The sequence below is a fragment of the Schistocerca americana genome, chromosome 2 (assembly GCF_021461395.2).
Source record: "Schistocerca americana isolate TAMUIC-IGC-003095 chromosome 2, iqSchAmer2.1, whole genome shotgun sequence".
In the NCBI taxonomy this organism is placed as follows: Eukaryota; Metazoa; Arthropoda; class Insecta; order Orthoptera; family Acrididae; genus Schistocerca; species Schistocerca americana.
In genome coordinates this window covers 194,271,912-194,293,131 of record NC_060120.1, presented here as the reverse complement: position 1 = coordinate 194,293,131, position 21,220 = coordinate 194,271,912, and the positions used below count along the sequence as shown (strand labels likewise).

The window sequence follows — 21,220 nt, the reverse complement described above, 5'->3', positions numbered from 1 at the left end:
CTGTAGATCTTTGGACCTCCTTCATTAACAGATAGTATATATATCTCTGCCTTCACCCTTTCTTCCCAAGCAGGGTCGAACGCAGTTCTTACTCCTAACATTACGTCGTCGTTCTGGCCTTCTTCTAACTACCATGGTGGACACCGTCACTACAAATGCAACATAGATAATTGCGTTCTCCACATCTGAAATGCTGTGAAAATCATTTGGTTGTACCAACATCACATACAACGAACGCTTACGTTCATGATTCTGTATATTCTTAATTTCGTAATAGCTGCACAAGATGACAATAACTACTTAATAAGTATGAAGCTGGATCTCACAGAAGTTTCAATATGAGTAAACAGCAACTCTACAGACATATCAACTTTCATACTCAACGACAAAACCGACGTAAAGAAGCTGTGGTTCCGAATACGTACCGTGGGGGAGCTTGTGCGGATTTATAATTTAGATGTTTCGGGTAATAGGGCTAAAGCCGTAGGCACAGGGGACGAGTTAGCTTCCATTAACGTGGCGCTCTATGAGTTTTGTGACGTCATTTCATGCTATTTCACGTTGTGGAGACATTTCGTCACATTAAACACAAAATAAGTTCTGCGACATTTCGGCGACGCGTTACTAAAAAATAGGAAGCAAGATCGCTCCTACGTCACAAACGTAAAGCTTATAGCCCACAGAAAGCAAGACGCCATATTGTATTTGTCGTGTTCATTAGAGGTGGATTTTATGTTGCACCATACATCCTATGAATGTCTGCTATTCCCAACCACCAGCATATTGAATGTCTCGAGAATTAGCCGTAATTGATGGTACAATTTGCTGTAACAAATTTATGGTAAGGCTCATTTGATGGTTACAGAATTTTTGTATTTATTTATTGTCTCACTACAACTCTCCTGACGTGAGAATAAGCCGTTTCAAGGCACTAGCAGATACATGAAAAAAAGGTATCGTTCTTTTTAGAACTGGTTATAATTATATGTAAATCAATATCATTTCGGCGATTAAAGCCTGAAGAATACTATAAAGTAATATACAATATCACTCATCACGAAGCTACTGTTTAGCATAGTAAACAGAGTCACAACGTTATAGGACAGAGGTTTGGTTGGTTGTGTGTTCCAGTCCTGGTACCTACATTTTTTTCAAACCTTGGCGGTTTCTAAAAGGTTGTGGAACTCTCTTACAAAATTAATAGAAATAATTTCTGTGAAATGAAATGTTTGTCCAGGGCCTCCCGTCGGGTAGACTGGTCGCCTGGTATACATAATTTTTGCAATACTTGCTGTTATACAAGTATGAGAGCGTTCTCTTTCAAGAGTAAGTTTGTTCGATTTGGTGAACTTGTATAAGCCATGTCCTTACATGTCTCATTACATGTTCACTGAAACTGACGTTTTTATTTATGTATGCCACAGAGAGCAACTTGATTAGCATATGAACAAGGGAGGAATTGTGCGTTTCAATAGATTTCACGTAGAAATTTTAGATGCGTCCATTTTCGTGAACAAACTGTATTCTTTGCGAATCAAGTAATGCAGACAATGCAGCTGGAGAATGCTGAGAACGCAAAATCACGTTAATCAGACCATACCGTGTGCTGATGACGCTATGCCTTGTGGTCCTGTGATGTTGGATATCCCATCTGGATGCACATCAACATTAGCTGCCTAGTCCCATGAGACGACGACTTAACGAAAAAACTGCCAGTTCCAGACTTGTTTGTTTGGGCTATGATGCAGACTTGTGTATGATCGGTGTGTCATGTAGTTTAGATTTAAGTTTAGCATCTAACAAATTTAGTGCAACTTATATGCAGTCTAACACTTTCGGTCATAGCGTCCTCATATAATGACATACTAAATAAATGCTTAGTATATTAAAATTCGTTAAATTTTACCATTTTTAATTATTGTGCTCGTATTTTCAGAAGCAGGGAGTTTATTTGAGAACAGTGTCGACATCTCCAGTCACTCTGTGGTACCACAAAACAAAACAATGTGCACAGTCACATGGACGCTTCCCAGTAATCTTTGTACCTCCCATCAGCCGGTTAATATCTTCTGAATTTAGGTAAAAAAAAAAAAAATTATTTGTCCGTAGGAAGGTAGATTCTCGAAGATCAAAACCAAAGTGTCTTTCAGAACGAAAAGTAAGTGACATATCTATAACTTTATACATGTCTCCAAATGAGTACATTGTGACTGAAAATTTGTAACAGCATAGAAATTGAGGACATTATTTCGCTGTCTTTTTAGTCATCTTACGGTGATTCCACAATGCCCCGTGTCCAAGACAGACGAAAGCCACTTACAGAAGAAGAAGTTATAGAGCTCCTTAATTCATAGCAAATTGACGATCTATCCGATGAGCCTGGCTATAATTTTGAACAAGAGGACAATGATGGAGCTAATGTTAGACGTTTCATATCATACGGTATATTGTAAGCTGAGTAGCCTAGACACAAAGCCCGCTAACTGCATGGTAAGTGACACTGAGATAATCACGAAAAACTCGTCCCATCCAAACGGCAATGCACTGGCAGCAAATGTTATTGTTGCGTACGAAATTGTTACAACGCTGCCAACCTTAAGCCGGATAAGAAAAACATCCATTCTAATCGTAACAGACAAAAATGTAACATATAATGTCATGATTGGTAAGTCTGATATCTGCTAGCATGCCTTGTATCCGGACATGGCAGGGCACCACGCCGATTGATCATCCAGCAGTCTTTTCTCCATAAGACAACATGCAGTCAGCTGCTTTAAAAACCGAACATGATTTTCGATGGTTTGTAGCCGGTTTTGCAACCTGAAAGTGGACGCATGTTTGCTCATGCAGTTGATATTGCATGTGTAAATGCATGGATTGAGCACAAGCAAAATGCATCAAAATTAGGTGTTTCTAAAAATAAGACCCTTGATTTGCTTCACTTTAAAACAAGTGTGCCCAAAGTACTAACAAAAACAGATAAATCAGCTGCCAGGAAAAGGGGGCGTCCCATAGTGATAGTCCAAGTTCTTCAAAAACGAGCCAACGCGTGAGTTCGTCCAGACGCTGAAGTTCGTTTGGACAACTGGCACTTCCAGTGGTCAGTAACAAAAAATCATTTGACATGTGCTAGAAACCAGGTTGCAAAGGCAAAACACAAATTTTACTGCGTAAAATGTAAGATTCACTTATACTTTGATGGAAAAAAAAAATCTTTTTTTTTTTTTTTTTTTTGCTATCATTTTTCACTAGTGTAAAATCATGGTTCATGTATATAATCATTAAGTAAGCTTTGTGTAATTTATGTATTTTGGTGAAGTAAAAACAAACAAAATACTTTGACTTTTCGACTTATACTGCACCCACTTGAACACAATGTTCTCACCTGGATACTCGTTGTATCCCCCCCTTGGGGGGGCACTTCAGAATATTTTATACATCGGAAAAATCAAAATTCGAAGAAAAGCAAAGCCATGATTTTTTTTCAGGACATAAATTTTTGCCGGCCGGGGTGGCTGACGGTTCTAAGCGCTACAGTCTGGAACCGCGCGATCGCTACGGTCGCAGGTTCGAATCCTGCCTCGGGCATGGATGTGTGTGGTGTCCTGAGGTTAGTTAGGTTTAAGTAGTTCTAAGTTCTAGGGGACTGATGACATCAGAAGTTAAGTCCCATAGTGCTCAGAGCCATTTGAACCATTTTGAAATAAATAATTCATGACCGAAAGGGCTAATATGAATTATGTAGTCCAGCTCTTTAATTTAGAATGTGCTTGTGACTCTTGAAGTTTTCCCGGCGTATCGAATATTCCACAAGATTTCGGGATTGCAGCCGGATCTCATCGACTTCTTTCCACGATATTTCGGCTGACAATCTTACAGCCATTTTCAGGCGAGTGTTTGACACTGGAGACTGCTAGTGCAAGTCGCTTTTTACGACATCTGAATTCCATCCACACAAACATTCAGTTTACGATGGAAGTTGGAAAGGATGGTTGCCTACCATTTCTGGACGTCATGTTTAATCGCAGGGTGGATGGGTCATTGGGGCATTCTGTCTATCGAAAACCCACGCATACGGACCTGTACCTGCAGGCGTCAAGCTGTCATCACCCGTCACAAACTATGTGCGTCCTTCGAACGTTGGTGCATAGGGCACATGTTGTGTCTGATAAAGACAGCCTTGCAGATGAATTAGAGCACTTGAAATCTGTATTTCAACATAATGGATATTCTGCACATCAGGTCAGTACTGCTTTAAGGATGAAAAAACGTGACCACCCACAAGATCAAGAGGATTAGGAGGTGTTTAAGTCCAGAGCATTTCTCCCATATGTCGGGAACATTTCATTGAAAGTAGGCAGAATTTTAAAGAAACATCGTGTGAAAGCAATCTTCCGGCCTCCTACAAAGATTCGTGCTCTTCTGGGCTCAGTCAAGGATGATCTGGGATTACGGAAGGCTGGAATTTATAAAATAGCTTGCGAGTGTGGGAAAGCCTACATTGGTCAAGCCACACGCACAGTACACGACCGCTGCGTTGAACATGAGCGCCACACTCGCCTTTTACAGCCCAGTAAGTCGGCCATAGCCGAACATTGTATTTCCACAGGACATACTATGGATTATTCTCCCACGAAAATCTTGGCCCCATCGAGATCCTTCTGGGATTCAGTTGTCAAGGAATCCGTGGAAATACGTTTGGCGGAAAATCTCAATCGTGATGGCGGCTTTCAGTTGAATAAGGCCTGGGACCCGTTGATTTCTTTAATATCAAACAAAAGAAAACTTTTTATGGCTTCTGACACGTCGAGCGACAAGTAATTTTAATATTGAAATTTCGCATTTTATTGTTTTGGACACGTCTGTGTGCATGTTTTACTTGTTTCACGCATTCGTTTGCTCTCCACAGATGCAGTAATATTGTAGAGGACCTTGGAATCGACAGGTGGCGCGCATGCAACGGTAACTTGCTCATGCGCGTCTTGCGGCACTTTTACGTATAAATAGAGCGACTTGCACTAGCAATCTCCAGTGCCAAACACTCGCCTGAAGATGGCTGTAAGGTTGTCAGCCGAAATATCGTGGAAAGAAGTCGATGAGATCCGGCTGCAATCCCGAAATCTTGTGGAATAGAATGTGCTTGATTGCATTTTCCCTTAAACAATATTCTTTGCGCAGCTTACAGATCCTGTTTACTTCTGTTTCATACAGAAATCAAATATTTTGTAGAATAAAGTGAATGTTTTAATTCTAATATGTGATACATGTGTTTTTAAAAGTTGACAATGGCTAAAAACAACAGAAAGCGTGCTGTAAGGAGTACGCTTTATACCGGAGAACTGTCACTCAGATATGCAACACCTACATTCGCTAATGTGTTCATCTAGTGCGCATTATCAATAACATGAGAATTACTAACCAGAATATGATTGACTACCATGGTTCACTAATGTTCACTAAGAAACAATAATTTAATGACATTGCCAAATCAAACTTACAGAAATAACATAAGATTCAAAGGAGAGAAACATATCATTCACTATACACTTCAAAAGAGGTTGTTAGCTGCTGCAAAAAAGTCCTTGTAGAGTATGAAACATGGAACAATTTTTTCTAAAAGGAATTGCATAATGCACTACAATACTACCGACCCTCTATATCCATATAGTGTAATAATTAAGAAAGCAAAATCAGATCAATTCTAGCTCAGATGGATGCAAGCACATCGATGTTATTGACTTACCTTGTACCAAGTGAAATAGGCGCAAGTGACTATTTAACATACGATTAGTGCAGATGGAGAAAATGTTACCAGAGCTATGTAAAACATCAATCTGCAAAATAAAGTGTGGATCATAAATAAGACTAATGACAGGACTGATGAAGGAAACAAATCTTACTCCCAGAACACATTCCATTTGGGAACCTGTTGGAAACATGGTTACCAATGTTGTAATAAACATATGCAACTGGGGAAGTATATAAGTACCCAGTGTGCTATATATTCTTTACTTTGGCTCCTTGCCTGTCCTGCAAAGACTGCATAGAGCGAGATAAGAAAAATAAGATGAAAAAATAAGGGTCAGCTTGAAGTGCAGGAAAGAGGAGAGATAGGTGAGGGAGGAGGACTAGTGGAGCTTGAGGTATAGAACATGTCATTTGTAGCTGAAGATCCTAATGGCATTATCTGTGAAACATCTAGTGAAATCAACTTGAGTGCAGAGGGTAGTGTATATCCCTCATAAATGACAGAACTCCACTCTGATTGTAGGTTGATAGTGGCCATTTACATGAGTGGTGAGTTGGTTAGTATTCATGACAGTATAAGAGATGCTCAGTGATCGAAGTAAAAATGGTAAATGATATGACTCCCTTCATAAGTGCCTGTTGAGATAGGCTGTGATCATTAATATGATGGATTTACAGGTAGTTATATATGGAACAGGTTTTTCGTATTGTCTTCGACTTGTATATGAGCCTTGTGGCAAGGATTTGGAAAATACAGTGATATAATGAAAACAACACAGTATTTAGGTTAAATGGCCAGCAGAACCCTGATCTGGGAGATATGAAAATGAATTTCAGCATCATATTTCTGATCTCAGAGTACAAGTGATGGTTGTGGGTGTGGTTTAGTTGTTCAGTTTGAGTTCAGGGTAAGGTAATAGGCGAAATACTGATTAGTAACAAATGTAACATCCACAGATCTCAAGTTGCAGGGAATGATTATGCATGTACATGTGTAAGTAAATTGTGTCTTTAAGGGTGGAGGGGGAGTATGATTTCTTAGTTACAATTCTCATCACTTTCATATTCCTCTTGTTGCTTAGCACTTGATGCACACAGTCAAAAACTGCCTATCAACACATAATTCTTCATGTGTGTGCAGAATTTTACATTATCACAAAAACTTTAAAAAGAAGAGCTAACAAAAAATGACTTCAACCTCAATTTAAATACTTAGATACAACTGCTTACTGGTCACAGTAAATGGAGAAAATTGTGGATTGTCTGTGTTTAACTTCTACAGTTTGTGTTTAGCTCACTATTCACTGCAGAACACTGAAAAGATTTGGAAATATGACAGAGAAATATTTGAAATGAAGTTGTCATCCAAAACGGAACCTGTGCATATTTGTGATGTCTTAGACAAACCTTTCTCTATAATCTCTGCTAGCACTATAAATAGGTTACTTTTCTGGTTTTCTTTATTAGTTCCTAAATTAGAAATGACAGAACTCACACATATTTTCGTTGTTCTATCCAGCATTTACCATTGTTTAACACACACACACACACACACACACACACACACACACACACGAATATGTGTGCAGTATACTGTCACTGTTCGACAGCAACTACGCGGTATGTGGTTCTTTTAATTCCTTCCATTATTTGTACTCAACCTAAGACTTTCCAGTACGGTCTTGGTAAAATATCTTCCTTACTATCAACATTGACTCAGTACAATGTTTTTTTATAGAGCATCAAGGATTTCCAAATGCTAATGCACCAAGACACAGAAAAACAATACACATATATCTGTAGATAAACTATTGCTGCAAGTTTTCAGCAAATTATACAGGTGTTCAGTGTGGCTGCCCTATTTGGTGCTACAAACCAATCAAGTATTCTTACACGTGCCATAAGACATCGTCTAGGATCATGGTGTATATCATGTAAGTGTTTGATGATCCCTCCCTGCAGCTGTTCAAGATCATGTAGCATTAGAACAATGAACCCACAGTCTTGCATGTAAGTCCATAGGAAAATTCAGTGATTAAGGTCAACTGGCTATACAGAACTCAAGAGGACAGGAGAGGCGAAATTCTAAGCATGTGTAATCCTATATTACTGAAATTTGCCATTAAGGTGATCATGTAGAACACATGAAGTTAGAAGCTCATGGTCCATGCATTCCGTTGATTCGTTAGGTTTATTTTCAATGTCTTGTTCATGTTGAACTGCGCGGACAACCAAACATTTTCACTGTAAACAAATAACCAATAAAACGAATTGTTTTGGACCTGTCCTTTAATTCTCACTGAACTGTTTATTACGATTATATCACAATTAGTGAATTCAAGATGCAAAATTCATATATGGCTTATCTTGTAATCCCACTGGATGCGTTAATGGATTTGTTGATATAAGTATGCAATCATCTGATGAGATCTCTAGGTGTAGTGCAGAAGGGTACATTCGCTGGCGCCATATCACATTGAAAACAGCTGCAGCAGTTTTAAGCGCTGCTATGAACCACCATTATCTCACTTATGACAACCAGCCATTGTTTACAACAAGCCCCCTGATGTATCCACTTTTGATGATTCTGCATGCCTGGACTGTCATTTCATGCTTTATTCTTATCACCCACTGACATTTGGCTAGCACATGGACTTCCATCTCGGCCTAATGTGGTACTGCCTTCATTCACTGTTCGCCCAATAACTATGTTTTTAGTGAACAAAATGACAATGCATGGGTGCACTGAGAGTGTGGTCGATACTACAGTTCTTCTTTGCTGAACCTGCATGCCAAGCTCTCCTGTTGTCATGTGTGAATTATTCAACAAAACTTCCACAGTACTGTGTTGGCACGAGGTAGCCAGCTTCAGAAGTTTCTTGTTTCGTGTATTTCCAGAAGTGTCAGGAACTATTACCTTCTGTGATTTATTTGTAAATAATTTGTGCTTGATTAAATCTGTGTTGTTGAAGAACGATAAGCACTGATACTACAGCTCTCTACTGAAGGGCACTGTAACTAACTCAGGTAAGTATTATGAAACAAAATATGGAAAGATCTCTGCCATATATTTACATATTATTACTTCATTTCAACTCCAATGAAAGCCGGTAATGGCAGGTGTGAAAATTCAATTTAATAAGTCATGGTTGCAAAATACTAACACGAATACTTCACAGCTGAATGGAAAAACTGGCAGAAACTGATCCCGGGGAAGATCAGGTTGGATTCTGTAGAAATGTAGGAACATGCGAGGATATTCTGCCCCTATGACTTATCTTAGAAAATAGGTTAAGGAAAGGCAAATCTACGCTTCTAGCATTTGTAGACTTAGAGAAAGCTTTTGACAATGTTGACTGGAATAGTCTCTTTTAAACTTCGAAGGTGGCAGGGGTAAAATACAGGGAGCGAAAGGCTATTTACAATTTGTACAGAAACCAGATGGCAGTTATAAGAGTCGTGGGGCATGAAAGGGAAGCAGTGGTTGAGAAGGGAGTGAGAAAGGGTTGTAGCCTAACTCTGATATTATTCAATTCGTATGTTGAGCAAGCAGTAAAGGAAACAAAAGAAAAATTTGGAGTAGGAATTAAATCGAGGGAGAAGAAATATTTGCCAATGACATTGTAAGTCGGTCAGAGACAGCAAAGTACTTGGAAGAGCTGTTGAACAGAATGGACAGTGTCTTGAAAGGAGGATATAAGATGAACATAAAAAAAGCAGAACGAGGACAATGGAATGTAAGCGAATTAAATCAAGTGATGCTGAAGGAATTACATTAGGAAATGAGAAACTTAAAGTAGTGGATAAAAATTACTATTTGGGCAGCAAAATAACTTATGAGGGTCGAAGTAGACTGGAGATGGCAAGGAAAGCGTTACTGAAGAAGAAAAATATGTTAACATCGAATATAGATTTAAGAATGAGGAAGTCTTTCTTGAAAGTATTTGTATGGCGTGTAGCCATGTATGGAAGTGAAACATGGATGATAAATAGGTTATACAAGAAGAGAATAGAAAATTTTGAAGTGTGGTGTCACAGAAGAATGCTGAAGATTATATGGGTAGATCATGTAACTAATGAGAAGGCATTGAATAGACTTAGGGAGATGAGGAATTTGCACCTCAACTTACCTAGAAGAAGGGATCAGTTGGTAGGTCACGTTCTGAGGCATCAAAGGATCATGAATTTAGTATTGGAGGGAAGGGTGGAGGGTAAAAATTGTAGGACACCAAGAGATGAATACACTAAGCTGATTCGGAAGAATGTAGGTTGCAGTAGTTACTCAGAGATGAAGAGGCTTGCAGGGGACAGAATAGCATGGAGAGCTACATCAAAGCAGTCTGTGGACTGAAGATCACAATAACAACATCTTGTAGTAGTTGTGCAGTAATTTTCCAGATCTCAGATGAATTTTACAACTTTTATATTAGTAGCTTCACATCAGTGAAAACATTCACTAAAAGGCGCTACTATCAATTGTATCTGTTGCCCATTGACTTTCGCATATGCCAGTATTAAATTCCTGTCACAGCAAGGCAACTAAGAGGTTTTAAAATTATTGTCACGTCCTGTAAAAGCTCCTTTCATTAAACAAAGTCTTTAAAAAAGTACATGTATTGACCTCAAAAGAAGTGAAGTTTACATGATCTCATCACTATTACATTTCATTCCTGTGACTCATTTCTTCACCTCTCAGTGCTGAATAAAATATTTGTATGTGTACCATCACTGATAGCAGGAGTGGACACACAGTTTTAGAAAGTCATTTAATACAAATAACATTGTTAAAAATTGTGTGAGCATGTGTGCGTGTCTTTCTCAGTTCTTCAGAGTGATCAGTATTAGATTTCACCCTCAATGGACAATGTCTAATTTCTTTAAGAATGAATAGCATGTCAGGCATGTGGACATTCGACATTTATACGTATTATTTTAAGTCATTTGTATTGTGTAGTTAAATAAACAAATTTCATTTTCCATTGTCAGCATGTTTGCCTTGAGCAGGAAATTGTGTAAGATATTTCTGGGCACTGGTTCCTATATTGACACATGGTTACTGCATCGCAAAATTTAAGTTTCAAAAGTATCATTAAATATCGGCTAATTGAAGTTATCAGATATTAGCAAGAACGGTATAACTTACATTTTTGTATGTCAAAACACCAACAAGAGCAGCAGATAAAAATCCTGGAGTCACACAAACCATATTACCAATGCCCATGAGTACACCTGATGGAAGAAGAACAAAGTAAAATTTCAGTAGTGAACACTTCAATTACAAGAATGAGACTTGCACAAGATTTGAGACAAATTGTCAAAATTCGGAATAAATTATTCAACAAAAATTACTGTTTTACACTTTTTTTTAAAAAACTGGTAATACTCATAAAACATAGATGTAAGAGTCTTAATAGCAGTTGTGAAGCTCTCTGACATAATAAAATAGTTGAGATCATCAAATAATATGAATATATTTACTTTCTCCGAGTTTTCAATTAGTTTAAACCTAAATATAGCAAAGACTTTAAAATCACCAGACAGTGTGATACATGATATATTAACGTAATAAAGTAACTGACTGTATCATTTACTACTTAAAATATTGCACAATGATGTATTGCACAAGGTTTTGTTCTTATATAAAACCAGTAAGCATTTGGAAATCCTCTGTTCATCCACGCAGTGACTAAGCTGGCACTGAAACTGACGACAACAGAGAGAATGCATAACTAATGAATTCGGTTATCCAGAACTGTTTCAGCACAGTAGATCTTAACAAAGTCCCTCCTTTCAGTCGTCATACGAATTTCTAAATGGCAGACACTGAGATAACCGATCATGGAACAGGAAAGCAACTACAATCGCTCAGCAGTGGAAAGGCATCAGGACCAAATGAGAGACATGTAAGATTCTGTAAATATTATGCAGAAGAACTTCCTCTCTTTCTAGCGGCAATTAATTGTAGATCGCTGAGTTAATGAAGGGTACATAGCTATTGGAAAAACTTGCAGGTCATTCCCGTTTTCAGGAATGGTCGTAGGACAGATGCACATAAATATAGGCCAATATTGTTGACATCAATCTGTTGTAGAATTGTGGAACATGTTTTACGTTAAGAAATTACGATGTTTTCAGAGAACGAATATCTCCTCTATAAAAATCAACATGTATGCCATAAACAGAGATCTTGCGAAACTCAACTCGCTCTTTTCCTCCTTGAGACCTATAGCGGTGTAGACAACAGAGCTCTAAATTCAAATGGAGAAAAAGATTGTCGGACTGGAAAAAGATTTGTACAAGGTACATGCAGGGCTAATTTTTAGGGCCTTATTATTTTCTGCTGTTGTAAATGATTTACCTTTAAGCATTGATGTTCACTCCATTTTACTCGCAAATGACACCTCGCTTTTAATTGAAAATGACAATTTAGAACAAATTCATGATACAATGGAAAATATAATGGGACACCTAGAATTATGGTTTCAGCAAAATGGATTAAAACTAAATCTCACAAAAGTATCATTAGTGTAGTTCAGTACTAAAACATCATCGGCATCTCCCATAAAAATAGTGCATGGCTTTCAGGAAGTGACTGAAACAAGTTATGTAAAATTTCTAGGTCTAAATCTTGAGAAAAATTTAAATTGGAAGGCACATGTAGACTTCTTAGCAAACAAACTAAACAGCCTATCTTATGTGATGAATGTCTTATATGGTTCTACCTTTATTGACGCCAGGGAGATAGTCTACCACAGCTAGTTTGAAACTATATGGTAATTGGATACGGAATATGTTTCTCGGGAAATTCTGTGAACAGCCTGAGATTACTTACACTTCAAAAGAGAATCATAAGAAACATGTGTTTAGTCCAAACAAGAACATCATGTCGCCCATTATTTAAAAAATTAAAAATACAAACCATCTCCTCTCTGTACATCTACAAAATTTTTATTTTCATATATCAAAGTCAAACTCACTTGGCAATTTTCATTTCAAGCACAATTACAGTACTTGTCACAGACACAGTTTCAAACTTCCCTCTCATAATTTAAAACTTTACACTCAAACACCATTGTACAAGGGATTAAAAATTTACAATAAATTAAATAACTCAAATCTGTTAAAGATGGAGTTGGACCCACTAAAAAGATTGTTATTTAATACACTAGTGGAAAAATGCTAACACAGAGTTAAAGAATTCATAAAGGACAATTTGGCAATTTGAAAAGAAAAGAAACAGTAAAGATTATGTACTATATAATAAATTGTTAATATATTGTATAAAATGTATTGCAAGCTGCAAAATAACCATAAGTGTTATATATGTTCTTGTTAAATTATTCATGTCTAAAAATTCAGAAATGCCTTCTTAAATATGTTAATTGACTTTTTTTTCCAAGTAACTTGATGTGTCTCCAGTACAAAAATCTTGATTTGTAACTGTACATTATGAGACAAATAAACTACATTTTGCATTCTGCATTAGGGTTGATGCCATGTTTCTTGACTTCAGGAAGATATTTGACATTGGCCTGCACTGAATAGTGAATAAAATTCGTGCTTACCGAGTATGGGGCAGAGTTGTGGCTGGTTTATAGGACCGTTATTGCTTTTAACGTATGTAAATGATCTGTTATAAACGTCAGAAGCTTCTGAAGACTGTTTGCTGATGATATGGTGTCTATAAGAGTGTAGCAATGGCAGAAGACAATATCGATTTGCAGGAAGACCTGCAGGGGATTGATGAATGATGCAGACGCTGGCAGTTGACACTGAACTTAAATAAAGATAGCATAGTAGAACTATACTACTGCAGACAAATTGCTAAAAGCAATATATACCGTAAAATATTGAGGAGTAACTATTCAGAGCGACCTTAAGTGGAATGACCATACAAAACAAATTGTAGGAAAAGTGGGTGACAGACTGTCAGTCATAGGAAGAATCTTAAGCAAGTGTGCCTCATTCACGAAGGAAGTGGCTTAGAAGGCCGTTGTTCGCCCGAATCTTGAATATTATTCATCAATATGGGGCCCGTACAAGTTAGGACCGATAGGAGAGATAGAGAAGATCCAACAAATAGCGGTTGGTTTCGTCACGGGATCCTTTAGTCGGTGCGGGAGCGTTACAGAGACGCTCAACAAACTCCAGTGGCAGACGCTACGAGAGAGGCGTTATGCATCATGGAGAGGTTTACTATTGAAATTTCGAGACCACACTTTCTGGGAATTCACACAACATATTACTTCGTCCCGTATACATTCTAAGAAATTATCATGACGAGAAAATTCAAGAAATTAGAGCCAATGCAATGGGTTACCTACAATTATTCTTCCCATGTGTCATTCGTGAGTGGAACAGGGCAAGTGGGATCAGTTAGTGGTACGAGAAGTACACTCCAACACACACCGTTAGGTGGCTAGCGGAGTATGATGTAGGTGTAGTAATCTCTACCCTGTGACATGCTTCACTACATTCAGTGATGCTTTATCATCAAATGATTGTTTCCTGAAAGTTATTCAGATAACTGAATACTTAAAGCAAAGAAAACATGAAAGTAAATACTACCTGAAACTTTGGCTATGAATGCACTCTGGGTAACTAGTAATGAAACTTCATCTGCAACTATGTCTTTGAGGAAAACAGGTATCACACATAAGCAGACAAAAAAATGTAGTTTAGTTTACATAAATTTTCTCTCTATTATGTGATGACATTCTTTTGCATAATTCATTTGCAGCCAATAAATTGTAAGCGAAAAGTAAGAAAAATGTGTGTAGAAAATAACTGACATCTCCCCAGCTTATATTATCTAGGAATTCTGCACTTGCAACTCATGGCTTTGGTCTTCCTCCTGTTTTCCCTTCTTTTACAAGAGTGTGTTAAGATGAGTCAGTAGTTCACTTCACATTTTACTGATAGGAGGTAAGAGTTTATGTTAGCTCATGCACCTCTCATGATGAAGTTTCTTCTGACTGGGAGCACATTCCACAGGGTTCAATTGTGTGACCTCTTCTGTTCTTGCTATTATGAAAGATCTTCCATCTTACCAACTGCAGCGTCGTCGACAGGACTGACTGCGGACCTTCGGTACAGAGCCGAGTGGAGAGTCTGAATCGACGGTTTTGCGACCGTGTGGGCTGCAGATTCCTCAACTTGCCCCATAGGGTGGAGGGGTTTCGGGTTCCGCATGATAGGTCAGAAGTCCACTAGACCCAACAGGCAGCTACACGGGTAGCAGGGGTTGTGTGGCGTGGACTGGGCGGTTTTTAAGGTTAGATGGCCTCGGGCAAGTACAGAAAGGATAACAGCCTCAAAGGGTGGGGGACAAAGTCAGGACATGCGGGGACCAAGCAGCAGTCGGTATGGTAATTGTAAACTGTCGAAGCTGTGTTGGTAAAGTACCGGAACTTCAAACGCTAATAGAAAGCACCAAAGCCGAAATCGTTATAGGTACAGAAAGCTGGCTGAAGCCAGAGATAAATTCTGCCGAAATTTTTACAAAGGCACAGACGGTGTTTAGAAAGGACAGATTGCATGCAACCGGCGGAGGCGTGTTTGTCGCTGTTAGTAGTAGTTTATCCTGTAGTGAAATAGAAGTGAATAGTTCCTGTGAATTATTATGGGTGGAGGTTATACTCAACAACCGAGCTAGGTTAATAATTGGCTCATTTTACCGACCTCCCGACTCAGCAGCGTCAGTGGCAGAACAACTGAGAGAAAATCTGGAATACATTTCACATAAATTTTCTCAGCATGTTATAGTCTTAGGAAGAGATTTCAGTTTACTAGATATATACTGGGACACTCAGATGTTTAGGACGGGTGGTAGGGACAGAGCAACGAGTGTCATTATACTGAGTGCACTATCCGAAAATTACCTCGAGCAATTAAACAGAGAACCGACTCGCGGAGATAACATCTTGGACCTATTGATAACAAACAGACCCGAACTTTTCGATTCTGTAAGCGCAGAACAGGGAATCAGTGATCATAAGGCCGTTGCAGCATCCCTGAGTATGGAAGTAAATAGGATTATAAACAAAGGGAGGAGGTGTATCTGTTTAGCAAGAGTAATAGGAGGCAGATTTCAGACTACCTAACTGATCAAAACGAAAATTTCTGTTCCGGCACTGACAATGTTGAGTGTTTATGGAAAAAGTTCAAGGCAATCGTAAAATGCGTTTTAGACAGGTACGTGCCGAGTAAAACTGTGAGGGACGGGAAAAACCCACCGTGGTTCAACATCAAAGTTAGGAAAGTACTGCGAAAGCAAAGAGAGCTTCACTGCAAGTTTAAACGCAGCCAAAGCCTCTCAGGCAAACAGAAGCTAAACGATGTCAAAGTTAGCGTAAGGAGGGTTATGCGTGAAGCGTTCAGTGAATTCTAAAGAAAAATTCTATGTACCGACTTCACAGAAAATCCTAGGAAGTTCTGGTCTTACGCTAAATCAGTAAGTGGATCGAAACAGCATATCCAGACACTCTGGGATGATGATGACGATGATGATGATGATGATGGCATTGAAACAGAGGATGACACACGTAAAGCTGAAATACTAAACACCTTTTTCTAAAGCTGTTTCACAGAGGAAGACTGAACTGCAGTTCCTTCTCTAAATCAGCGCATGAACGAAAAAATGGCTGACATCGAAATAAGTGTCCAAGGAATAGAAAAGCAACTAAAATCACTCAACAGAGGAAAGTCTACTGGACCTGACGGAACACCGATTCGATTCTACACAGAGTATGCGAAAGAACTTGCCCCCTTCTAACAGCCGTGTATCGCAAGTCTCTAGGGGAAAAGAGCACAGGTAGTCCCAGTTTTCAAGAAGGGTCGTCGTGCAGATGCCCAAAACTATAGGCCTGTATCTCTGACATCGACCTGTTGTAGAATTTTATAACATGTTTTTTGCTCGCATATCATGACATTTCTGGAATCCCAGAATCTACACTGTAGGAATCAACATGGATTCCGGAAACAGCGATCGTGTGAGACCCAACTCGCTTTTATTTGTTCATGAGACTCAGAAAATATTAGATACAGGCTCCCAGGTAGATGCCATTTTCCTTGACTTCCGGAAGGCGTTCGATACAGTTCCGCACTGTCGCCTGATAATGTAAGAGCCTACGGAATATCAGACCAGCTGTGTGGCTGGATTGAAGAGTTTTTAGCAAACAGAACACAGCATGTTGTTCTCAATGGAGAGACGTCTACAGACGTTAATGTAACCTCTGGCGTCCCACAGGGGAGTGTTATGGGACCATTGCTTTTTACAATATATATAAAGGACTTAGAAGATGGTGTTGGAAGTTCCATGTAGCTTTTCGCGGATGATGCTGTAGTATACAGAGAGATTGCAGCATTGGAGGTTTGTAGCGAAGTGCAGGAAGGTCTGCATTGGATAGGCACTTGGTGCAGGGAGTGGCAACTGACTCTTAACTTAGACAAATGTAATGTATTGCGAATACATAGCAAGAAGGATCCTTTATTGTATGATTATATGAAAGTGGAACAAACACTGGTAGCAGTTACTTCTGTAAAATATCTGGGAGTATGCGTACGGAACGATTTGAAGTGGAATGATAATATAAAATTAATTGTTGGTAAGGTGGGTGCCAGGTTGAGATTCATTGGGAGAGTCCTTAGAAAATGTAGTCCATCAACAAAGGAGGTGGCTTACAAAACACTCGTTCGACCTATACTTGAGTATTGCTCATCCGTGTGGGATCCGTACCAGGTCGGGTTGACGGAGGAGATAGAGAAGATCCAAAGAAGAGAGCCGCTTTTCGTCACAGGGTTATTTGGTAAGCGTGATAGCGTTACGGAGATGTTTAGCAAACTCAAATGGCAGACTCTGCAAGAGAGGCGCTCTGCATCGCAGTGTAGCTTGCTGTCCAGGTTTCGAGAGGGTGCGTTTCTGGGTGAGGTATCGAATATATTGCTTCCCCCTACTTATACCTCCCGAGGAGATCACGAATGTAAAATTAGAGAGATTCGAGCGCGCATGGAGGCTTTGTGGCAGTCGTTCTTCCCGCGAACCATACGCGACTGGAACAGGAAAGGGATGTAATAACATTGGCACATAAAGTGCCCTCCGCCACACACCGTTGGGTGGCTTGCGGAGTATAAATGTAGATGTAGATAAAGCAGAAATAATGCGCATCACTGATGATGCAAGATTCGTAATCAAACTTAATTAATTAATTTATTTATTTATTTATTGATTTATTTAACCTGGCAAGATTAGGGCCATCAGGCCCTCTCTTACATCTTAATAGAACTGTAGCAACAGAAAGAGTAATAAAAATTTTAAAAGTTTTATTCTCTGTTTTCTGAGAATATAGAAAACTGATTGTTCAGAATTCCTGCATATTGATTAGATCTTGGATTGAAAATCACATATTGTAGTTCTTGTCAACTGACTGAATTCAGCAACATTTGAGCTGTGTGTAATTGTTGACTTTGGTTATCAAAGCTTTAGAAAATTAGCTTATTTTGCGTTCCTCCTGTTCATCGGTGTCATATGGAGTAATGTTATGTGCTAATTCCCCACAGGCACAAAGTATTCATTGCACAATTATGTGGTGTAAGGATAATGTCTGGTGGAGGCAAATGTGTACAAAAACTAGGTGCTACCAAAGCTTCATAAAACTTTTATTCTTCCATGAAACTTGTTGTGAAAGATAAGGCACAATTTGATACAAGGTAAAATTTGATATTAAGAGGAGCATGTATAAAAATAATACTAATAACAAATATAGTTCCACTACCCACATCTTATCTCACTCTTGCACAAAAAGAAACGAACTATAGAGCCATAAAAGTACGAACACCTCCCTTGTGAGTTAAAGATGCTGGTAGATAATGAAGTTTTTAAAGTAAACTGATTTCATTTCTATTTAATAACTGCTACTTCCTACTTTTGAGTAGATAGTGTTTATGTGACTGAGCTCGATATATCAAATTTTGTAGATTAAAATTTTTAAAATCTAGTTATGTAAAGATTTAGGAGGTACCTTTTTTTACAGTAAAAAGCCTATTAATATGTACCACATAAAGATGAGTCGCCACAGGTACAAACCACTGAATATGAAAAAAAAGAAACTAATGTCTAGCCCATGGATAACTGTTGTACTTCATCAATAACCATTATAGTCATTTAAATATCAAACAAGCAGTGGAAGGTGCTGTTCATCCTGTACTTGGATAAAATATAGAATGAGGGCGTTTCATTCAACAGCTATGAAATCCAGATCAATGCCATTCGTACAAACACTAAAATTTTCAGGCAGTATTATCACATTATGTGACCATATTCCAGAACTTCAGGATCTCATTCATGATACCAATGCTGCAGGAAGAGATTTCAGTATTTTTACCTATACCAATAAGATTAAATTCTTAGCATTTAACTAGAAACCTATAACTTCATAAGGGCAAGAATAATGTTGTGTAATAGTAAGTGAAATGGTAAGCTAAGACAGTGAATGGTCAGATACTTTATGTAGCCCTTTTGTCTGCGCAATGAGGAGGTGAGGACCTTCACAATACATTTTCTGTATCACTTAAGTAGTGATGTGTATTCCTTGTAATGTCTGCCTCTATAATGAAGAAAGCCTTTGATAACATAGAGCAGAAAATTATTTTCATTACAGAATGTCATAAAATCTTGTGTTTGGTCCATATACTACATGGACAGGAGTTGTAAGAAAGGTTTAATTCAACAAGACTGCCATGACTTGAAATACATCAATATGTCTACAGGAATTTCAACAGTAGGTCAACCAATGAGGATGTCTGAAGAAATTTGGTCTAATAAGTGAATGCTAACGTTCCAAAAACTGAGCAAAATGTGTGTGAAGAGAAGAAGTAGATGAACAGTTGTTATACATGAGGATGCAGCATTATATACTAAGTGACAGCTTTCTTACTATTTTTTCTTCATTAACTGTTAGAACAGACAGAAACAAGAACATACCAGTTTAAATATATGTAATGAACTTTGAGCATCATGATGGGACCTACAGAATATCATGTATAAATAGATAACATTTGCAGAAATTAAACATATTATCATGTTCAAATGGTATACTTACTGGAGAAATTAGGACTGAGGTCAATGTACGTAGCTAAAGCACCATTTGGTTCAGCTCCACTCATGGCAAGAGCTGCTGTGAGACAAATAGTGGCCATAATTGAGTTACAGCCAGAGAAGGCCAACCCCAGCATGAAGACGCCTTGCAGAGTATTCACTGGCAACAGAGAAATATGAGAAAGATAAATACAAAGAAATAGCTCACTGTTTAATAAAAAAACTTAGATATAATATAAATTACTCATTATTTAACATCAATTTGAGTCAATGATAGTACACATCTATTGCAAACTTTTACAGATTTAAAATGAACAAAGAGTGTTTGATTCAGTTTGAAGTTAAATAGGTACGAAGGAATATTTATTCATTCAGTGACAAATAGTGTGCAAGTCTTCATTTATGCTTTTCATTCGTGAATAGAAATTGCTGTATCAAGAAATGAGAGACGATCAGTAATTTTTGAGAATATTTCTTGTGAAGGACATCGATTTTTCTTAGTACTTTAAAATGAACTTGAACAGTCTCGACCGCAAGAAACCTTTGTTTTTGTGGTTACCAGTTTCAGTCAGTTTCTGACCATCTTCCGAGCTCATACTGTGATGGTAGGCGGTGGCGGTGAACGCAACAGGAATTACGATGTCTACGAAAGTCAACTGCAGTTACGTCCATATATTTAAACGACATGACTGTGTCAAACAACTGTATCCGAACACTACGGGTTTGTTTTTCTTACTTATCCGCGTTAACTTGCATTTTTCACCATTTAGATCTGGCTGCCATTCATCATACCAACTAGAAATTTTGTCTAAGTATCTTGTACACTCCTACAGTTACTCAACTTCGACACGTTACCCTACAGCAGAGCATCTTCAGCAAACAATCGCAAATTGCTGCCCACCTGGTCTGTTAAATTATTTGCTTATGTAGAGAATAATAGCAGTTCTATCATACTTCTCTGGGGCACTCCTGGCGATAATCTCGTCTCTGGTGAATACTCGCCATCTAGTAAACCATACTGGGTTCTATAACTTTAGAGATCTTGGAACCGTTTATATATCTATAGACTTATTCCATATGCTCGTTCGTTCTTTAACAGCCTGCAATGGGGCACCGTTTCCAACGCTTTCCAGAAATATAGAAATGTGGAATCTGCCTGTTGTGCTTCATCTGTAGTTCGCAATATATCATGTGAGAAAAGAGCAAGCTGAATTTCGCAAGAGCGAAGCTTTCTAAAACTATGGCGATTCGTGGACATAAGATTTTCTGTCTCAAAAAAGTTTATTGTATTCGAACTGACAATGTGTTCAAGGATTCTGCAGCAAACCGATGTGAGGGCTACTGGTCTGTAATTTCGCGTGTCCTTTCTTTTTCCTT

The 21,220-nt window shown here is 38.3% G+C and overlaps 1 protein-coding gene across 2 annotated transcripts in view; it reads right to left on the bottom strand.

The window, feature by feature from the left end:
* The window catches only part of LOC124596067 (vesicular glutamate transporter 2.2-like), a 97,431-nt gene that overhangs the window by 6,184 nt on the left and 70,027 nt on the right, over nt 1-21,220 (bottom strand). For both annotated transcript variants that reach the window (XM_047135050.1, XM_047135051.1), the window contains 2 exons: nt 19,848-20,003; nt 10,892-10,977 (listed from right to left, as the gene is read on the bottom strand). In XM_047135050.1, the coding sequence (XP_046991006.1) occupies nt 10,892-10,977; nt 19,848-20,003 (242 nt within the window). The remainder of the gene's footprint in view (nt 1-10,891; nt 10,978-19,847; nt 20,004-21,220) is intronic.